The sequence below is a fragment of the Lithobates pipiens genome, unplaced genomic scaffold (genome assembly GCF_037356315.1).
Source record: "Lithobates pipiens isolate NorthernLeopardFrog02 unplaced genomic scaffold, aLitPip1_a1.2 Scaffold_16, whole genome shotgun sequence".
NCBI classification, from domain to species: Eukaryota; Metazoa; Chordata; class Amphibia; order Anura; family Ranidae; genus Lithobates; species Lithobates pipiens.
Window position 1 is genome coordinate 640,218,658 of NW_027507748.1, and position 22,214 is coordinate 640,240,871.

General features: G+C 42.4%; 1 protein-coding gene across 4 annotated transcripts in view; it reads left to right on the plus strand.

Moving 5' to 3' along the window:
- Window positions 1-22,214, plus strand: part of FNDC3A (fibronectin type III domain containing 3A) — a 443,791-nt gene that overhangs the window by 341,183 nt on the left and 80,394 nt on the right. For all 4 annotated transcript variants that reach the window (XM_077484274.1, XM_077484275.1, XM_077484276.1 and 1 more), the window contains 6 exons: window positions 22-90; window positions 1,913-2,031; window positions 7,299-7,404; window positions 7,931-8,103; window positions 14,255-14,368; window positions 20,234-20,383. In XM_077484274.1, the coding sequence (XP_077340400.1) occupies window positions 22-90; window positions 1,913-2,031; window positions 7,299-7,404; window positions 7,931-8,103; window positions 14,255-14,368; window positions 20,234-20,383 (731 nt within the window). The remainder of the gene's footprint in view (window positions 1-21; window positions 91-1,912; window positions 2,032-7,298; window positions 7,405-7,930; window positions 8,104-14,254; window positions 14,369-20,233; window positions 20,384-22,214) is intronic.

Here is a 22,214-nt window from a genome sequence, read left to right on the forward strand (position 1 = left end):
TTTACATTCTATTCTTAATAGATCCACCAAAAGATGACGGAGGAGCACCAGTTACTAAGTACATTGTGGAAATGTCAGAAGACCCCAATGGTAATTATTTTGACAGTTTTTTTTACCCAACAATAAACATGAAAGAAAATGTGCTTTAAACATTTGGCTAATAGAAACAGTGGTGCTTTGTTGGCACGCCATACCCTCTTATCCGGGTCACAGGAGTTTTATGCAACTTTGCTTCCTAAAGGCCCCATACACACTTGTGAATGGGCCTTTTGTGATTAGATGAGGGTGACTGAGCAGGAGTTCCCTGCAATTAACTGTGGGCAGGAAGCCCCATAGATAACAATGGGAGACTGACTGTTCCTGCAGTTATTCAAAGCCGCCTGTATGTAATCCCTCAATCAGCGGTCACCTACGAATGATCAGCCCTGAACATGAGTGTGTCCAGGGCTGATCATTTACAGATAATTGCATGATGAGTAACTGTATGTGCACAGCCATGAATAGCTGTTGGGAGCCAGGGCCAGTGCTCCCACTAGGCGAACTAGGCAGCTGCCTAGGGCGCACTGTTGTCTAGCCTTGCAAGGGTGTAAGCCGACTTGGATGGATCATGGATCACTCATGTGGTCCGCCTGCTCGGTGCGGCTCCTCCAGAATAGTGGCAAAGGGCACATGCAGCCAGGGACTGCTACTCGGGGCAGTCTGTGGTCTAATGTCATAGAACAGAGCACCCCCATCCTCACAGGCCAGAATAATGGCCTGCTGCTGGCCAGCATGAACGTCTATGGAAGGAAGTACACACTTAACTACAGACTGGGACAAGAGGTGCACAGAAGGGACTGCAGATCCCTCTTTTTCTCATGTAGATAGTATATGGGCAAATATTGTGTATTGGATTGTGGGGAATCATTGGCAAACAACCACCCTCCAGCCCTCCACAATCGTCCTATTGTTAGGAGCTTTTTTCTATTTATTTTTTTATTTTTCGGGGTGGGGGGAGCAAGTAGCTGGTCTTGCCTAGGGCGCAAAAAAGTCTAGCACTGGCCCTGGTGCACCCCGCTCGGTCTCCCATATCTGATCACAAACCACCCCATTTGAAAGTGTGAATGGGGCCAAATAACAAATGTATGTGAAGACAGTATTTCATGTGTGCACGGTCTGAGAGCACCAAATTACTGTCCAAGTAGTAAAAGTTTGATTAACTTAAAATGTTTGGATTCTTGGACATGGATTCTCAACTCTGGGTTCCCTTCCCCAAGGGGCGTCCCTGTTTTGTGGAGTGCTTTCAAACCAGAACTATTGTACCCAATAATAATTTGAATACCATATCTGAGATTGACATTTTATTTTCATGATATTAGCTTTCTGTCGTTTTTCCTTGTACTGTATTTCAGCATTGTAATCTGAGATATCGTTGTACTACAGCGTATTGTAAAATGCTAACAAGTTATTCAAGTGTGTTATCGGCTCTTTTAGGCCTTGTTCACACCTATGCATTGTTTAGTGTGTTTTCAGTTTTGCATAAACACACTACAGTCCCTTTAACATGGTTTCCTATAGATATAGTTCACATCTGTGCATTTTGTGGTAAGGGTCAGGGATTTTTTTTCTGGTTTTTGGTTCCATAAACTTCAGTGGATCAAAATGTGTATTGAAAAATGCATCTGGAATATGCAAACTGCATTGGTGTGATTTGGGCTACGTAGCATGGTCTAATATTTTTTGTTTAGAGTTTTCTAAAAGTTTTATTTTAGTTCGTCCAGCTCTGATCAATGAATTTGTGCTGATGAGTTAATTACATTGATTCCAGGAAGCTTTGAAGTCTTGCTTTGAATATATCAGAGAACCTTAGTGATTCTAGGAACTGAAGACAGAAATAAAACAATCATTAACAGACACCAATCTAATCTTTCAGGAAGCAAGTGGGACACTGTGTACAATGGGACAGCAAAGGAGCATCTGTGTGACCACTTGAGCCCTGGCTGTTTATATCGGCTTCATGTTTTCTGCATCAGTGAAGGCGGACAGAGTCAGGTAATGATTCCTGAATTAATTTAAAACAGACATAAGATTAGCTGTGTTCATAAATGTTTAGATCTGACAACATACAGGGTTTCTCTGGGGCACGCCTTTGCTAGACCTCACCTAGAGGTAAAACAAGCTGATGGCTTAGCTGGGCTTGTTTCAGCCCATAGGATTTTCATAAAAATGTGTCCTAATAAAAAAATGAGTAGGCATTTCTATATGGCTTTTTGCAGATGAAGCATCCTTCATCAATCACATTGTTGACTTTTAATCACTACCTTGTATGATAGTCCAATGCATTGCGACTATAGCAGATTATTATGTTTAGACTTTGCTGTAGAATGATAGGATTGTGCCACTGGCCTGTCTGGGATTTTGCTGTCTTTAAATGCACTTGTGCCTAGAATATGACAATTAAACTATTTATATATTCTTATCCATAACAGAGCTTTAGGCTCGGTTCACACAGGACGCGGCACGACTTGCAGCGCCGCGACCTCAGCGGCGACTTGCAAAATGACTTCTGTATAGAAGTCAATGCAAGTCGCCTGAAGTCATGCCAAAAGTAGTACAGGAACCTTTTTTCTAAGTCGGAGCGACTTGAGTCGCTCCTATTGGAACGGTTCCGTAGTACAGAACGGGGGCGACTTGTCAGGCGGCGAAGTCGCCTGGACAAGTCGCGCCTGTGTGAACCGAGCCTTAAACAAGCCCTCGCTCACCTCTCTAGCTACTTGTACTGACAAGTAATTAACAACAAGACTCTAAATTCCCTTTTCAGTGGCTCCTAACAGTTAAGAAAAGCCACTCAGTATAGTACTGCCAGTCTGCCAAGATTCTGTTCTCAGAACAAAAGCTAAAGTTTCAGTACCTTCATTGTGAACTTTAAAAATAAATTTCTCCAAAATGCCTATAGCTAGAGGTGAAGTGTTTTTAGGTGATGGACGCATTCTCTGTGAAGAGACTATTTGTAATAGAGAATTTTAAGATATTTTATCAAGAGCAAGGGAAAATGTTCATGCAAATGGCTTCCTCTAGAAGGAACAGTTGACTTTTTTTTTTTTTCAAAAAGTCACGAAAATCTAATTGGAAAACACCAATGTACTGATGATGGGAGAGGTGCACAAATGTCTCCCTCAGCACGTATGGGCCCTAAAGTGACTAGTATAGGTTCTAAGAAGGTGAAGAAACCTCTTACAATGCTTCCTGTCCATGCTTTCATTAAGTGTGTCTTGTATGAGGACTGGAAACATCTTGAAAATGCTTCACGCAACAATACCCTATTGGTGAGAAGAAAAAAAAGGTGATTGAGGAGGTTGATCTAGCTATTTCTTGTGTCGGTAAGACTCTCCTGATTCCAGATGAAGTTGTACAGACTATCGGGAATCCTACAGGCAAGCATTCTGAGGCCCAGCCAAAGGATTCTTCTGCCTTGTCAGGCCCAGCTGTCCAACCCATAGCATTTGTGATGGTGGTGCGTCAGACTCTTAAGCCTCATACACACGATAGGACTTTGTACAAACTTTCCCTTGGATTTTTGTACAAAGGGCGTCGGCCCTGAACTTGTATTGCATACACACAGCAGGACTTTTTCAGCCAACTTTCACCAAATCATGTAGTTTTTCTGCTCTTTACCGCCACCTTTGGTCAACTTCTGTATTGTTGTCTGATCTTTTGCATTGGTTCTGAGCATGCCTGTTTGTACTTTGTACAAAAGTCCTATGGTTTTCTGTACACACGATCAGACTTTGCTCCATCGGACTTTTGTTGCCAGAAAGTTTGTCCGTTCGCGCAGCCAACAAAAGTCCGATGAAAACCAAAAAAGTTTGTCCGATGGAGCGTACACACGGTCGGATGTTGCTCCAAAACAGCTAATTTGCATGTTTGTTGTCAAAAAGTCTGATCGTGTGTATGGGCCTTTAGTCTGGTCTAGACAATGGATGGACAGGAATCCTGGTGGCTTTTCAGCCAGCTCTTCTGCTCAATGGCAGTTAGAATGGTTTCCAGTGGCCTTGCAATGCTGCATGGACAAGATAAGCAATGCGCTGTGTCGATTTTCTTTCATTGTGCTGCTGTCCATGCAGATGTGTAGGATCATTTATCTGAAATTTTGGCCAGCAGAACCAGCCTGTAAGAAAAGATTGGACAGATCGTCCTTGAGAGTAATTGTCTCTGTGGGTTCTCTTCGGATGTGTACATCAAGAATGTGACAAGTGGCAAAAACACATAATTAGGTTCTCCGTGAGTAAATTGTTTGCATGCCTTTTCATGGACACCTAGGTTCAGGAAGTCCTCTATTCTGGGCACAAGCTGGAATTTTGAACCCACCCTTCACCTTGATTTTTGTTTTTCAGTCATTCTACAAAAAAAATGTGGTCCAACTAATGCTACTGGAAGTTGTGATCCCCAGCTCTGTAGCAATAGAGATTTTTTTTAACCTTTTCACAGTTCCAAAGACAGATACCCGTTTTTGAAGGTCCCAAAATTCTGGATGGAACCAATTAGTTCAGTCATCGCTGCCCTTTGACCAGGGGACTTCAAGACATAGTGGACATACAGGATGCATACTTATACATCCTGATTTTTCCCTCCACTCTAGCATTTTTCATGCTTTGTGGTGGAAAATCATAATTATAAGTTGGTAGCCTTCTCCTTTGGAATAGCCAAAGCTCCCCCAAGTCTTCACAAATTTGCAGTCCCAGTTGCATTTCTAAGGAATCCTCATCCACATACTGGGCTACTTAGATGATCTACTTCTGCAGGAGAGATTGGCAAAGGTATTGTCAGATCGCTTCCAAAGGATGATTAAGTTCTTGCAGAGATTTGAATGGATTTTCGATTTCCGTCTCCATTCTGGAACAGCACCTGGAGTACCTGGGTTTGTTTATGGACACAGCCCAGAACAAGATGAGAAGGTTCTTTACCTTTGTGCGCAGAAGCAGAACCTCCAGATGGTGGTGAATCCCTCAGGGCATCCATGAGAGTCCTGAGGACCATAGTGAATTTGTTGAAGGCAGTGCTGTATGCTTAATGGCATTCCAGGCTTCTCCTTTGGCTGTTGAAGCCCAGGTCCTAAGCCAGAGGGAAATCTCAGATTTTGTGATTCCCATTCTTCTAGGGCTAGACAGGCAACATCTCAAAAAGTTTGCCATCATACTTGGAAGGTGTACTTCCAGTGGTGTGGGACCCACCTTTGCAAAAAATTTTGTGGGATGTTTGCTCATCATCCTGCAGTCAAGGCTGGACCAGGATTTAACTTTGAGTACTCTGAAGGGACAAGTTTTGGCCTTGGAAATTCTATTCAAGAGACGCCTTCCTTCTCAGTCTCTATTGGAGGCCTTTGCACAAGGGGTTGCTCATCTCATTGCTTGCCAGTGTCGCTGTGGGACCTTCACTTGTTTCAATCCATCAAACACCTTTTGAACATTGAACACGAGAGATTACCTTGTTAGATCCTATTGGTAAGGTGATTTTCCTGGTGGCACTTACCGCTGCAAGTAGGGTATCAGAGCTTGCAACTCTGTCTTGTAAAGAGCCTTTTTTGGGGTTGGGACAAGGTGGTCTTAAGACTGAACGTTTCTTTTTTGCAGGTACTCTCAGTATTCTACTTAAATTAGGATATTGTACTACCTTCACTTTTCCCTTCTCCTAAGGTATAAAGTGAGATGGGCCGACTTTGCTTGGATCTTTCTACCCCATGATCCTTTACTGGATTTGCCAATTAATTTCTTGCACCTGTACTCTGAAGGATAAAGAGCTTTTTTTTAGGATCCTTTCGAGATTCATTCTACTAGATCAGTTGGGACATCTTCAGGGTTTTAGCATCAGGTTTGAGTTGCAAAGTATTGTAACCTGGTCTTCATTTCATACTTTTACTAAGTTTTACCAGGTAGATGTTTGGGCCCCTGCTGATGCCAGTGTTGGTAGATTGTTTAGGGCCTATCTTGGCCTTTTGTTTTGGCAGCCTGTTGGTAGGTTAAATATGATTGCCCTGTTACCTTCCCCTCATGTTACTCCTTTAGGACTTCCCATCCATTATGACTTGAAGACCTGTGTCCTGTACTGTACAAATAAGAAAATTTAATTTTTTTACACACTTGTAAAATCATTTTCTTGGGGCACATTACAGAACACCTGACCCATCCCCTCTGTGTCTGGGATACTGTCATTGATTGTTACAAAACCAAGGCATGCATGGTGCGAGAGGTTGTAAGGGGAAGTGCTAAAGCTTTGCTAGTGTCCAGTCATATAAATGGTGCCACTATGGGCGGCGCTACCATTAGGTGAACTAAGCAGCACAAGGTAGTTTAAGCAACTGCTTTAAGGAACTGGCATAGGGTGGGGTTGTGGATTTTTAAAGGTGCTGCAGCAGTGTGTTTTTTAACACACTCCCAGCCCCTATATTGACCAGGGAGTGTGTGTGTGTGTGTGTGTGTGTGTGTGTGTGTGTGTGTACTTCAGTAAGGCCGACTATCGGCTTTCAATGTGGAAGTGATACAAACGGCTGATCACTTTCAAAATTTGCCACCCTCCCTGGCGAGACTATTCTTCTCCCCCATTCCCCCCACCTGCCCCCAACACCTATGTCTTGTAAACTAATCTGTCACCTATATGCTATTGGTCCCCTATGTGATAGCAATAAATGTTATGTAAAAAAATAAAGAATTAAATATATAAAAAGAAGAAAAAAAACATTTTAGAGCCCCCTACGCTCACACACACCTACAAAAATGCATGCATTTTGGCGCCTGCGATCACCTTATAGATGTTATGTATCACTGTGAAAAAATTCTAGCATCAGAACCCCTGCATAACATTACACTGATGACCTGTAGGAGCTTTTAAAGGGTTGCCTATGAAAAAATATAGGGTAGTGAGGTTTTTCGCTGTTTCGTGGGTGCACACACGCAAAGCCCCTACAGGTCATCAGTTTATTGATACGCACCACTGCTGGTGCTAGAATTATTAAATTCATTTTGAGGTGGGGGCGGTCTGTTGCAAGTAGCTGGTCTTGCCCAGGGCACAAAAAAGTCTATCACTGGCACTGGATGTGACATATAACCCGTACGTTATGACTTCAATAACTTTGTCACGTACTGTGCGATAAAAAAAAAAATGTAAAAATTGTATTTCAAGAAAAGGATTTTACAGGTACTTAAAAAATCCAATACCCTAAACATACAGTACAGTTGTTTTCAGCAGGTGTGTGTGTGTGTGTGTGTGTGTGTGTGTGTGTGTGTATACATCTGTATAGTGAACCTTTGTCTTTCTTTGTCCAGCCTTCAGAGACTTTAATAGTGCAGACCCCAGCTGTGTTCCCTGGTCCTTGCCAAGCACCCAGACTCCAAGGCAGACCTCGGGCAAGAGAAGTGCAATTGCGATGGGGTATGTACAAAATGTTTCTTCACTTTTGCCTGCAATATCAGCAATAATAGGGTTGTAAATCTGCAGTATAACTAGATTTGGAGACTTTCTTTGTAGTCAGGAATATTCTAGTACATTCTGGAATTTTTCAAAATAAATTGTCGACTATACTACTTGACATTACTGTCTTCTGTTTGCTGCTTTTGTCTGTTAAATATACCATTGAATTATTTTTGTTCTGCCGCAAAAAATACCTGTTGACCCTGTGCGAAATTGAGTTGTTCTGTGCCTAATTCCCTCTGCTTTTGTTATAGTAGGGAATGCAGTTAGCCCTCCCAGTTCTTACCTTGGACTACTAAACAATTATTCCAAATGTTGAGGAGTTGGAGAGAGATTCCATAGTTTACAACGAGAAGTAGATAGGGCCAGTTTTTTTGCCAATTGATCAGTGCTACGGGCTGTAGCAGGCTGCTTTAGGGCCGTAACTTGCATTTCTGTTATTTTGCAGTATCTCTTTTGTTTACACATTTTTATTATTTACTTACAGTGCCCCCTGTGGTAGACGGTGGGTCTCCGGTCACCTGCTACAGTCTGGAGATGTGTATGTGTGAAGGTGACCAAAAAGAGGTGTACCAAGGAAGTGAACTTGAGCACACAGTGTGTGGCCTTCTTCCAGGAAAAATATACAGCTTCCGGTTACGTGCAGCTAATAAAGCTGGGGTAATCTATTGTTTCCTCACATTTTTGTATTACTTTCTTTCTGCTGCCAGCACCGCGAATGTGACAGCCGTTCTGCTTCTAAAACACAACAGTCATTACAATTTATTGTGCATCTGATGGCTGCATGTAATCATTTTTAACATTTATAAAACTAGCTGATATTTATGCTTGCCACGCCTACATCAAATGCAAACTGTTAACAATACAGATTTAAAGAGGAAATTTGCCAAAAAATCAGGAGGGCATTTCTTCAGATCCTGCATGTAGTACTGTGAGCTGCATAAAGTGCTATCCTTTTTTTTTTTTTGTCATGAATTCTTTGACAACCTAATGAAGAATAAATGGCATTGCGGGGGTCAGCCTTCCTCAGGGAACCAACTATACTTTACTGTACTGACCATCCTCTTTAACAAGTAAAATTGCATATTATTTAAAATCCTTAGATATATTTTCATTATTTGACCAAACTGCTGGTTGTAAGCTGAACAGTGGAGCCTTGAGTGGAGTGTGAATATAAGTATTGCTTTTTGACTGCTGGGTTGCATTTTTAGGTTCTTTGGGGCTTTTCCTTGTAGCTTTTTAATACCCTTTTCTGACACTTTTTAAATAGTTTTTTTTCTCTCTCTTTTCTTTCCTTCCTTCAGCCTACTAATTAAGGGGAGGGTTTAATTGGGCACAGGTGCTTGAGGTCTATATAAGTTTGTGTAGAACTCATTTGAGCCTGCTCATCTTGAGTCTGTGAGAACTCTGTCTAAGTGGAACTGGTCCAAGTGGTGAGTTAAAAACCAGAGTTAGTGGAACTGGTCCAAGTGGTGAGTTAAAAACCAGAGTTAGTGGAACTGGTCCAAGTGGTGAGTTAAAAACCAGAGTTAGTGGAACTGGTCCAAGTGGTGAGTTAAAAACCAGAGTTAGTGGAACTGGTCCAAGTGGTGAGTTAAAAACCAGAGTTTATAACAGGAGGTTAGAACAGGGGTCATAGTAGCTGTGTAGTGTGAGTACCTGAGTGTTGTCTGAGTAGTGTGTCTGTGTATTGTTAGTACTTGTGTATTGTGGGTGTACGCTGGTCTGTGAGTACCTGTGTACTGTCTTGTTGAGTATTAGTGTCAGGAGGCTAGTTAGGTAATTTGGACTGGGTATAATCTCTAATCCTCATTAAATTAATAGGTACAATGACTGGCAGGTGTGGAGAGGCGACTCGGTGTACATCTTGCGGCATGTATGCGTTCCTTGATCATCTGATCACGAGTGAATACTGCTGTGCAAAATGTAAGCACTTTGTGTCCCTGGAAGCCCAGGTTCTGAATCTGGGGAAGCAACTGTCAGCACTGAGAGGACCCTCCACCCTAAATGAGAGCCAGGAACGTACACGGCAGGTGCCGGCAGGGGCCAGCACAGAGGTGGGTGGAGACAAAGAGGTGCAGGCACTAGCAGAGAGTAGATGGGTGACAGTCATGAAGGGTAGAGGGGCAAGTGCCAGGGAGGCCGATCCAGGGCTGGAGCATCCCAATAAGTATGCTCCATTGAGTGACATTGGTGATCCCAGTCAGGGACCAGCACTGCTGGAGCTGAAGGATTCTCCTAGCTGCCAGGAGAAGAACTTCTCCAGCGAGTGTGGGGGGGAGCGAAGGGAAAGGAAAGACAGATTCTGGTGGTAGGGGACTCAATTCTTAGGAGGAAAGAGAGGCCAATCTGTAACAACAACCTGAAGTGCCGAACTGTATGTTGTCTGCCGGGCGCTCGGGTTCGGCACATCCCGGATCTGGTGGACAGATTACTGGGAGGGGCTGGGAAAGACCCAGCTGTCATGGTGCACGTTGGCACCAATGACAAAGTCAGAGGAAGATGGAGTGTCCTAAAGAATTATTTTAGGGACTTGGGAGCAAAATTGAGGAAAAGGACCTCCAAGGTAGTATTCTCAGGAATACTACCAGTACATCGAGCCACACCGGAAAGGAAGAGGGAGATTAGGGAAGTAAACAAGTGGCTCAAAAGCTGGTGTAGTAAGGAGGGGTTTGGGTTCCTGGAGGACTGGGACGACTTCTCAGTCGATAACTGGTACTATAGAAGGGACGGACTGCACCTAAATGAGGAGGGTGCAGATCGGCTGGGATTAAGGATGGCCAAAAAGTTAGAGGGGTTTTTAAACTAGGCGATGGGGGGGAGGGTTCAGAGATAGCCAGCGTGGAGCATATTCCAGAGGGTAATATTAGGGGCATTAGTGGTAGGGTAACCAAAGCACATAAACCCAAGGTAAATATAGTAGCAAGTCCTAGTTGTAATCTTGAAACACCCAAGAGGATAGTATGTGACCGGTCAAAATATATTAATACATTAAAATGTTTGTTCACCAATGCCAGAAGTCTGCCAAGCAAATTGACTGTGGTAATGGTGCTGCTGGGACAGTTAAAGGGCAAACATTTTTAAACCTATTACAGGACAATTTTATGGTCCAGTTTGAGGCCCCAACTAGGAATGATGCTCTGTTGGACCTGGTAATCTCAAACCATGCAGAACATATTACTAATGTTCAGATAAAGGAACATCTGGGTAGCGGTGACCATAACATGATTTCATTTGATATTAGCTGTAAGCAAAAGTCACATACAGGAAAGATAAACACACTTAATTTCAAGAGAGCAAATTTTCCAAGGATGAGGGCTGCTCTCCAGGACTTAGACTGGGAGAGAATATTGGCATCAATGAGCACAGAACAGAAATGGGAATTCTTCAAAAAGACTGTTTGTGGTCTCACGGCAAAGTATATTCCCATGGGCAATAAGTTTAAAAGGCTAAAAATAAAACCGATGTGGCTCACGGCCAAAGTTAAAAAAGCTATAAACTATAAAAAAAAGCTTTTAAAAAATATAAAAATGAAGGAACGCTAGTGTCATTTAAATGTTACAAGGAATATAACAGAATATGTAAAAAGGAAATAAAGGATGCAAAAATTCAAAATGAAAGACAGATTGCAAAAGATATTAGGACAAACCCCAAAAAATTCTTCAAATATATTAATAGTAAAAAGGTTAAGTCTTAGCATGTAGGCCCTTTGCAGAATAATCTGGAGTGGGTGACTGGGGACAAAGAGAACGCTAACTTATAAAATACTTTCTTCAGCTCTGTGTATACAAAGGAGCATGGGGGAGCTCATGTCCATAATGGGGGTGGTAGTGACGCAGCCCCAAATCCACAATGGCTCAAAAGTGATATGGTCCAGAAATATTTGGACAGAATAAAGGTGGATAAAGCACCTGGACCTGATGGCATCCACCCATGGATCCTAAAAGAATTGAGCTCTGTAATTTCAAAGCCATTGTATCTAATTTTTAGGGACTCATTAATGACAGGAATAAGACCACTGGATTGGCACAGGGCCAATGTAGTGTCTATATTTAACCACTTGCTTACTGGGCACTTAAACCCCCCTCAGTCCCAGACCAATTTTCAGCTTTCAGCGCTGATGCACTTTGAGTGACAATTACGCGGTCATACAACACTGTACCCAAATGAAATTTTTATCATTTTTTTCCCACAAATAGAGCTTTCTTTTGGTGGTATTTAGTTACAGCTCGGAGTTTTATTTTTTGCTAAACAAACAAAAAAAGATGCAAGAAAAAAAAAAAAAAAATCATGTTTTAATAGTTTGTTATAAAATTTTGCAAACGGGTCATTTTTCTCCTTCATTGAAAGTGCGCTGATTAGGCGGCACTGATAGGCTGCATTGGTGGGCACTGATAGGCTGCATTGGTGGGCACTGATGGGTTGCATTGGTGGGCACTGATGGGCTGCATTGGTGGGCACTGATAGGCTGCACCGGTGGGCACTGATAGGCATAGTTAAGGCGGCACTAATAGGCACAGATAAGGCGGCACTGATGGGCAAAGATGGGCACAGATAAGATGGCACGGATAAGTGGCACGGATGGGCACTGATAGGTACCACAGATAGATGGGACTGATGGGCACTGATAGGTGGCACTGATAGGTGGCTCTGATAGGTGGCACTGCTGGGCACTGCTGGGCGGCACTGCTGGGCACAGATGGGCGGCACTGCTGGGCACTGATGGGCGGCACTGGGGTGCAGCACCTTTGAGGCAGATTGGGTGGCACTGTGGGTGGCACTGTGGGGTGGCACTGTGGGTGGCACTGTGGGCACTGACGGGGGGCACTTACTTTTGCTTTATTTTACTTCAGGATGGCACTGCGGGAGGCAGGTGGGCACAGGCAGGTGGCAGGTGGTCCCTTGTATTGATGGCCGGTGATCGGCTTTTTTTTTCTCTCCTCGCGCTGTCAGCGCGAGGAGGAATAATAGCCGATTACCGGCTCCGTTCTATCACATGATCAGCTGTCATTGGCTGACAGCTGATCACGTGATAAGGGGTCGGGATCGACCCCTTACACGGATCGGTGATCAGGCAAGTCTCACGGACTCGCCGATCACAGAGCGCGCCGCGCGCGCCCCTCAGGGGGCGCGCAGGCCGCTCGTAACCGGGACGACGTCAATAGACGTAGTCCCGGAAATGTAGGTCCGCGCTAATGCCGTCATTTGGCAATAGCGCGGATCTGTAGTGGTTAAAAAGGGAACAAAGTCTTTACCAAGTAACTATAGACCCGTTAGTTTAACTTCTATAGTTGGGAAGATACTGGAGGGATTAATAAAAGACCACATAGACGAGTTCTTGCAGGAAAAAAATATTGTAAGCAACAGACAGCATGGATTCATGAAAGACAGAAGTTGTCAGACAAACCTGATTTCTTTTTATGAGGTGGTAAGTAAAACCTTGGACAGAGGGGTGGCGGTGGACGTGGTATACTTGGATTTTGCAAAAGCATTCAATACAGTTCCGCACACAAGGCTCATGTGTAAGGTAAAGTCTACAGGTTTGGAAATATCAGTTTGTAGATGGATAGAAAACTGGTTAAAAGACAGAATTCAGAGAGTAGTGATTAATGATTCTTGCTCTGAATGGTCTAAGGTTATCAGTGGTGTACCCCAAGGTTCAGTGTTGGGACCCTTACTTTTTAATATCTTTATAAATGGTATTGGGTCTGGGATCAAAAGTAAAATTTCCGTCTTTGCAGATGACACCAAGCTATGCAGTGGAATAACGTCCTTACAGGATGTCTCCGATTTACAAGCCGACCTCAATGCACTGTCTAATTGGGCGACTGTGGCAGATGAGGTTTAATGTTGAGAAATGTAAAGTTATGCACTTGGGGGCTAAGAATATGCATGTATCATACATACTAGGGGAATACAACTGGGGGAATCCATAATGGAGAAGGATCTGGGGGTTTTGGTAGATCATAAGCTCAATAATAGCATGCAATGCCAAGCTGCGGTTTCCAAAGTGAGCAAAGTCCTTTCCTGTATTAAGAGAGGTATGTACTCCAGAGAGAGAGATATCATTTTGCCCCTGTTCAAATCATTAGTAAGACCTCATCTGGAATATGCAGTTCAGTTTTGGGCACCAGTTCTCAAAAAGGATATCGGGGAACTGGAGAAAGTGCAGAGAAGGGCAACCAAACTGATGAGAGGCATGGAGGAACTCAGCTATGAGGAAAGATTAGAGGAACTGAATTTATTCACTCTTGATAAGAGGAGATTAAGGGGGGATATGATCAACATGTAAAAATATATAAAGGGTCCATATAGTGAACTTGATGTTGAGTTATTCACTTTACAGTCAACAAAGAGGACAAGGGGTCACTCTTTACGTCTAGAGGAAAAGAGATTTCATCTCCAAATACGGAAAGGTTTCTTCACAGTAAGAGCTGTGAAAATATGTAATAGACTCCCTGCAGAGGTGGTTCTGGCCAGCTCAGTTGATTGCTTTAAGAAAGGCCTGGATTATTTCCTAAGTGTACATAATATAACTGGGTACTAACATTTATAGGTAAAGTTGATCCGGGGAAAATCCGATTGCCTCTCGGGGGATCAGGAAGGAATTTTTTCCCCTGCTTTAACAAATTGGATCATGATCTGCTGGGGTTTTTTGCCTTCCTCTGGATCAACTGTGGGTATAGAATTGGGTATATGGGCCGGTATGATATTATTATATATATATATATATATATCTTTTTTTTTTTGTGGCTGAACTGGATGGACTTTTTTCAACCTGACTAACTATGTAACTATGTATTTTTCTTAGTTTGGACCATTTTCTGAAAAGTGTGAAATTACAACAGCACCAGGACCTCCGGAACAGTGCCGACCTCCTCAGATAACCTGCAAGTCTGCAACATGCGCTCTCGTACACTGGGAGGTAAGGTGTGAAATCGACAGTCTTGCACAGGAGATTTGGCTAAATAACACACATTTTTTGACCACTTCAGCTCTAGAAGATTTACTCCCCTTCATGACCAGGCCATTTTTTTGGGATACGTCATTACTTTTGATGACAATTGCACGGTCGTGCGACCTTGTACCCAACTTTTGAAAAAATTAACAAAAACATGTTTTACTTTGAATAATTCTGAATACACTGAATGGTATTGATGAGAGAATCCCTTACATCTTAGCAGTGAAACAGTTTATTTTGTTAAATTTGTCTCCTGTAGGCAAAGGACAGATACTCCAAAAGTTGAGACAACCTTAAATAGAGCTTTTTTTATTTTTTATAATGAATCGCCTAATCCCCTCACATAACATGAGCAAATCATCACTCCACCATTAATTTTTACTCAAAAAAAATGTAAATAAATGTGCCTGTAAGTTTGTGAACTACCCTCTGTAAGTGAGGGTGCCGTATTCCTTTAACCCATAGATTCTTTGCATTATATCCAATATCCTTAATTTTATTTAACAATTATCTCACGTGCACTCATATTGAAATTCCACTGTTCCTTTTCCATACCAAAACTCTGTTCCCCCCCCTTTTTTTTCTTCCCTCCTTTCCCCCTATTTTAAATTGTGACCCCCAATCTTCCTGTGTGAATATCACAATTTCCTCCTCCTAAAAATACCATGTGTCAGTGCCTAAAATGCCTATGACTCTCAAAGCACCTTCTATATTGTAACTCTATTCTAACGCTTCTATTTGAATAAGTAAAAAGAAAACCCTATGTCTCTCTATTCCAAAGATTTTACCTGACCCCTACTAGTGTTGGGGTCACCTGCTAATTTTTTTCCAACCAAGAGGCGGCTGCGACAGGTGCATCAAAAAAAAAAATAGTCTGCACCATTTGCCACAACTCTGTCATGCCGGATATAACAGTGTATTGCACATTTAACTGCCGCAGGTGCCTCTTTGTATCTAAAATTTCACACTTTCTCTGTACCTCTCCAGAGAAGTCTGGCAAGAATGAAAATTTTACCCCACATTTCTCTGCCCTTAAAAAAAAAAAAAAAAAAAAAAAAAAAGAATCATAAGCCCAAATCTTGGAATCCTACCCGAAGGAGGGGTTCTCAGCAGAACACTGAGTGCTTTCAATTGCAAACAAAGGGGAGAGGTCTTCTTTCCCAAAGACCTCTGGGATCTATTTTTCCAAAAAGTCCCTCATAATGTTTGCTTCACTCTTATCCAGTAGACCCACTATTCAGATATTGTTTCTCCTTAACTAATTGTCTAGATCTTCCTGTCTATCATTCTGACTGTCCCCTTTAAAAGTTCAATCTCCTGCTTCATATTACTACATCTTCAACTCCACTCTGCCCTCCAATTCCGTGGTGCGCTCACATATTATGCTAAATGTTTTGGTAAAAAAAATCCCAATAAGCGTATATTTATTGGTTTGTACAAAAGTTATAGCGTCTACAAACTATGGTATTTATTTATCGATTTTTTTTTTTTTACTAGTAATGGTGGGGATTAGCGACTTAGAGCAGGACTGTGATATTGTGATGGACAAATTGGACACTAACTGATGCTTTTGACACTTTTTTGGGAACCAGTGGCACCCAATACCTTGATCAGTGCTAAAAATATGCACTGTCACTGTACTAATGACACTGGCTGGGAAAGGGGGGTTAACATCCGAGTCGATCAAAGCCTAGCCTGTGCTGTACAGTGTGGGAGGCCCTTTTAATAGGGGAAGACATGGATCATTGTCCCTGCATTGCAAGAACGCAGTATCCATGCCTTCCCTATTGATAAAATGGCGATCTGCCTTGTTTACAAAGAGTGCCATTCTGCCTCTTTACTAAACAGTCGGCGGGTGCCAGTGAACATCGATTCTGCGGTGCAAGCCACCAGCAGCATGCATTCACGCCTGCTACTCAGAAGTGCAGGATCGCATATGTTTACATGATCCTGCACACAGTGGCCGTCCTGTAGCAGTAAAACTGCTATAGGACAGTCGTGAAGTGGTTAAAGCAATGTTTTAGATTTTTTTTTCTTTTTACTTTGTTTTTGCTTTACACACAAAAACACAATAAAACACACTGACTGGGTTGAGGGGGAATTGAGTGACTTTCTTGGTTGCATTAAAGAAAATTGCATCATCTATGGCCTGCTTTCAGCTGGGTACACACTTCCCGAATAGTATGGCATTAGTTCGGTGTTTACAGCTGTCTTTCTAATAGAAGTCGGTCTAACCACTGGCTAGTGTCGAAGGTACATGGTGGAAAACCAGCATCTGATCAACACTCTCGCTGCCAATGGAGTGCTAATGAGTGCCTTTTGGTGGGGTGGAGGGTCCCTCTGTCAAAACACAAAGGCACGGCAGGAGATTTTGCCACACTAACATCGAATGGGTTAGTACTCCTATGTGTCAGTTTTCTGTTTAGCCTGCTGGGTTTAATGAAAAAAGACTCTACGTGTTTACTAGGCTTTAATCTACTCTCTCTCCCTTTACTAGGTCTGTTGTGCAGGGGATTTTAGGACAATAAAATAAAGAGTGATGCTAGCCAGGATAAATAAATGTCATTATTTTGCAATGAATACAAGTTTTAAAACCTTCGATCTTTTGTATACAGACACTTACCAACCCAGGGAGGCATGTGTGCTGTATACGGCTACCAATATAAGTGAATGGCTTTACACGGCATCCACATTTACATGAGTACAAGCACATTCAGCTATTCACTTGTATTGGCAGCACATGTGCCCTCCTGGGAGCCAGAAAGAACCAGGTATTTACACCATGTGCACAAGGACCTAATTGGGGATGTACAGTTGTGCTCATAAGTTTACATACAGAATTTGGCAGAATTTGATTTCTTTGCCATTTTTCAGAAAATATGAATGATAACACACAAACTTTTCTTTCACTCATGGTTAGTATTTGACTAAAGCCATTTATTATCAATCAACTATTCTTTTTAAATCATAGTGGCAACAGAAACTAGCCATATTACCCTGATCAAAAGTTTACAAGTTTACTTTACAAAAGTTTTACCCCAGTTCCTAATACCATTTATTCCCCCCTTTAACATCAATGAAAGCTTGAAGTCTTTTGTCGTATTTTTGGATGAGGCTCTTTATCTTCTCAGATGGTAAAGCTGCCCATTCCTCTTGGCAAAAAGCATCCAGTTCCTGTAAATTCTTGGGCTGTCTTGCATGAACTCCCCAGAGTGGCTCAATAATATTGAGGTCAGGAGACTGAGATGTCCACTCCAGAACCTTCACTTTATTCTGTTGTAGCCAATGACAGGTTGACTTGTGTTTTGGATTATTGTCATGTTGTTATGTCCAAGTACGTCCCATGAGCAGCTTCCTGGCTGATGAATGCAAATGTTCCTCCAGTATTTTCTGATAACATACTGCATTCATCTTGCCAACAATTTTCCTGTGCCTTTGTAGCTCACACATCCCCAAAACATCAGCGATCCACCTCCGTACCGTTCATCATAGGTCTTGTTGACTCCTCTCCAAATGTAGCGTTCATGGTTGTGGCCAATGAGCTCAATTTTGGTCTCATCACTCCAAATGACTTTGTGCTAGAAGGTTTAAGGCTTGTCTCTGTGCTGTTTGGCGTATTGTAAGTGGGATACTTTGTGGCATTTGCATAGTAATGGCTTTCTTCTGGTGACTTGACCATGCAGCCCATCTTTCTTCAAGTGCCTCCTTATTGCGCATCTTGAAACAGCCACACCACATGTTTTCAGAGTCCTGTATTTCACCTGAAGTTATTTGTGGGTTTTTCTTTGCATACTGAACAATTTTCCTGGCAGTTGTTGCTGGACTTTTAGCTGGTCTACCTGACCGTGGTTTGGTTTCAACAGAACGCCTAATTTTCCACTTCTTTATTAGAGTTTGAACACTGCTGATTGACATTCTCTATTCCTTGGATATCTTTTTATATCCCTTTCCTGTTTTATACAGTTCAACTACCTTTTCCCGCAGATCCTTTGACGATTCTTTTGCTTTCCCCATGACTCAGAATCCAGAAACGTCAGTGCAGCACTGGATGGAAGATGCAAGGGTCAGTCAGGAGTCCAGAAACTCATTGACTTTTTATACACACACACACTAGTTACAAGCAAACAGATCATAGGTAAGGATGGTTACCTTTAATAGCCATTCAAACCCATTTGTGTCAACTTGTGTGCATGTTATCAGGCCAAAATTACCAGTGTATGTAAACTTTTGATCAGGGTCATTTGGGTAGTTTCTGTTGCCATTATGATTTAAAAAGAGTAAACACAGTTGATTGATAATAAATGGCTTCAGCCAAACACTAACCATAAGTGAAAGAAATGTTTGTTATAATTTATATTCTCTGAATAATGGGCAAGAAATCATGAATTCTGCCAGGGTATGTAAACTTATGAGCACAACTGGTATATCTGTTTAGTATGCAGCTTTTCAGTGAATGGGTGAATCTTCTTGTTCCACAATTCTAAAAGTAATAATGCAGGGTTTACATCCTACAAGGGGCAGACTATTTAGGTTCTCATTGTAATATTCAAATTTTTTTTCTTTTGTAATTTTTACAAAATGTAGCAAAAAGAGTTTAGCCATTAACAATAATGTGGTGCCCTCCTTTAATTTGCATTGTTTCTCTTACCTGGAAATCAGTGGGCATTATGAAATTCAAGTCATGCATTCCAGTAGTATGTGACGATATGTTGATTTTCCTGTATCCCTCCTCTCACCAGAGATTTCCTCACCTTCCTACTCCCATCAGATGACACCTGACAAGGGCATATCATTGACACAAATTAATAGCAAAATTATTTTAGGGCTTATTAGCTGCAGCAGGGGGGGCTTAGCTGGCCTACAGATCAGCAGACTTGGGTTTGAGGGTTAGTGCTAGCCCCCTAGTCTTAGGGTCATTGTTGTTCAGTTGTCTGACTCTTCGTGACCTCATGGATCATAGTGTTCCAGGCTTTTCTGTCCTCCACTGCCTCCCAGAGCTTGCTTAACTTCATTTTCATTGTTTCGGTGATGTTTTTGTTTTCTGTCATCCTTCTTTTTCCTTCCATGTTTCCCAGCATCGGGGTCTTTTCCATTGAGTCTTCGCATTAGATAGCCAAAGTGTTTGAGTTTCAGCTTCAGGATCTGTCCTTCCAGTGAATATTCAGGGTTGATTGTGACAGTCTTAAAGCGGGAGTCCGCCGTTTTTTTTTTTGGTTTTTTTTTAAAGCCAGCAGCTACAAATACTGCAGCTGCTGACTTTTAAAATAATGACACTTACCCGCCCAGCGCGCCCGCGATGTCGGCACCCAAAGCTGATCTCTCGATCGTCTCTCGGGTGCTGCCACCGCCATCTTGGCTATGGGAATCAGGAAGTGGAGCCTTGCGGCTTCTTTTCCCGGTTCCCTACTGCGCATGTGCGAGTCGCGCTGCGCAATAAGGATGGTCCCAGCTGTCTCTGGGATCCGTGTGTTTCCCAGCAGACAGTGGGGGACCTTCGGAAAGGGGCGTAGATATCTGCGGAAAGGGGCGTATATTCTGCAGATATCTATGCTGGAAGTGGGTGCAGATATCTGTACTGTACAGGTACCTGCACCCCCCCTCCCCCCTGAAAGGTGCCAATTGTGGCGCCGGAGGGGGGGGGAGGGTTCCAATGAGCGGAAGCTCCACTTTAGGGTGGACCTCCGCTTTAAGGTTATGTGCATCCTAAATGTGAAATTCTTCAAAAATGTGTTGAGATAAATATTACATAAATCAATTAGAATATTTGCTCAGTAGATACAAGATTGTCTTTATGTATATAATGCATGGTCTGCTCTTTTCTTCCAACAGACTCCAAACAATAATGGTGCTGAAATTACAGAGTACAGGGTGGAGTGGGGAGGAATGGAAGGTTGTATGCAGATTTGCTATTGCGGACCTGGCTTGGCTTACGAAGTGAAAGGCCTTTCACCAGCAATTGTCTACTACTGCAGGGTTCAGGCAAGTTTACATTTACTTGTTAACATGACACCAATCAATCGCTTGTGTGCATGAAGTCATGCCCAGAAAAATAGCATTAACACTAGTGGTCTTTAAAGTGGACCTTTTTAGTAACTGTATAACTGTATGAGTAGGAATACAATATGTAGCAACTGAAGATGTTTTCAAACATATTGTTTTGTCAGTCATTAACCACTGGAAGATTTTACCCCCTTCATGACCAGAGCATTTTTTGCTATTCGGCACTGCGCCACTTTAACTGGCAATTGGGCTGTCTTGCAATGCTGTATGGACATTTCATTTTTATATTTTTATTCCCACAAATAGAGCTTTCTTTTGGCGGTATTTGATTACCACTGGGTTTTCTATTTTTTGCGCTATAAATGAAAACATTTTTTTTTAATTTTCTGCTATAAAACATATTCAATAAACATTTAAAAAATCCAATTTCTTCATTAATTTAGGCCAAAATGTATTCTGCTACAGAAGAATGGAGCAGGAGAAAGCCACTGGATTTAGGGCTTTGAAGAGAAATAAGAAAACACTGCAGATATATGTGCCCAGCTCAAATTTCATGAATCGGGTTTATATCCATTTTAAGTTACTAACAGGTCAATGGTTCAAAATTGAAAAATCTGCTTTCTTTATCATACATCATGGGACACAGAGCCTTAAGTAATTAATGAGTTATAGGCTACCTTCAGGTGTTGACAATGGTAAACCCAATCAAGGACGTTTACTCCCTATGTTTTAAATAGCCTCTATAAAGACCAGATCCATCCAAAGTGCAATTGAGGCCTAAAAGGATGGTACCTGGGGCCTCGTATCCAAAGCATGAGGTTTTGCCTGTAATGCCTCTCTTTGTAGGGCTGGATCCCAGGAAGCCAGGGCTTAGGTCTTGTTACATCACCCAAACTTCCTGATGGGGGGTGCTTTACAGGTCCAGGGCAGTTGGAACCCTGTTTTAGGCACCCATTCCCTGAATGTTTGCTATGCAGCCCGCAGTGATGGGTGAAGGTTGGATTGTTTGTTAATACAGCAAATCCTGCGGCAAGTATAAGGTAAGGGAAGAAACTTGGGTAATAAAAATATCTATGCATTTCTTCCATTAGGGAAAAAATGTTGTCATGCTTTAATTCTCCACTAGCGGGAGTCTATGCACACACCTTACTCTGTTGTCTTCAAAGTAAGCTCTGTCCGTGTTGCAGCAGCGTTTAGAGGGAGACTGCAAGGTAAGAGAAAGCTGCAAAAATGTTTTCTTTCTCCCCCTGATGGGACCAGAGGGTTAGGGGGACAGCAGCGCCCCCCATACATACCCCATGCATAAATAAAAACACTATACAACAGAGCTGTGACAGTCTCTCCTCGTCTGACGAGGAGAAAACCAGCAGCCGGCAAACACGAGCTATGGGACATGAGGGTTGCAAACTGGCATTCCTAATATAGGAACAACACCTTTTTCCCAGCACTAGACTGAATTTTTATAGCGGCTTTAAATGTCATGATTATTTTCAGCGATTAAGTGCAATTTGTATAGTGCCTTTGTTTTTGTACTTAGGACTATGCCTACCAAAAAATACACCATATAAAGGTTTCACCACCAGGCGCTAGGTTCCCGGGTCGCATTTCCATGCTGTCATCCTCGCCTGAATTACCAGTTATGGAAAGCCAGGGTGAACCCTTTGGAACAAATTGATGGTGCCACTGCTGCTCACATCTCAGCCCCTGTATACGTGACTGAAGATGTCCTTTCCTCCTATCTGCAGGCTGTGGAAGAAAGATTAGCGGCTTTAATCGCATCCTCCATTCAAATGGATGTCAAGCGTGCTAG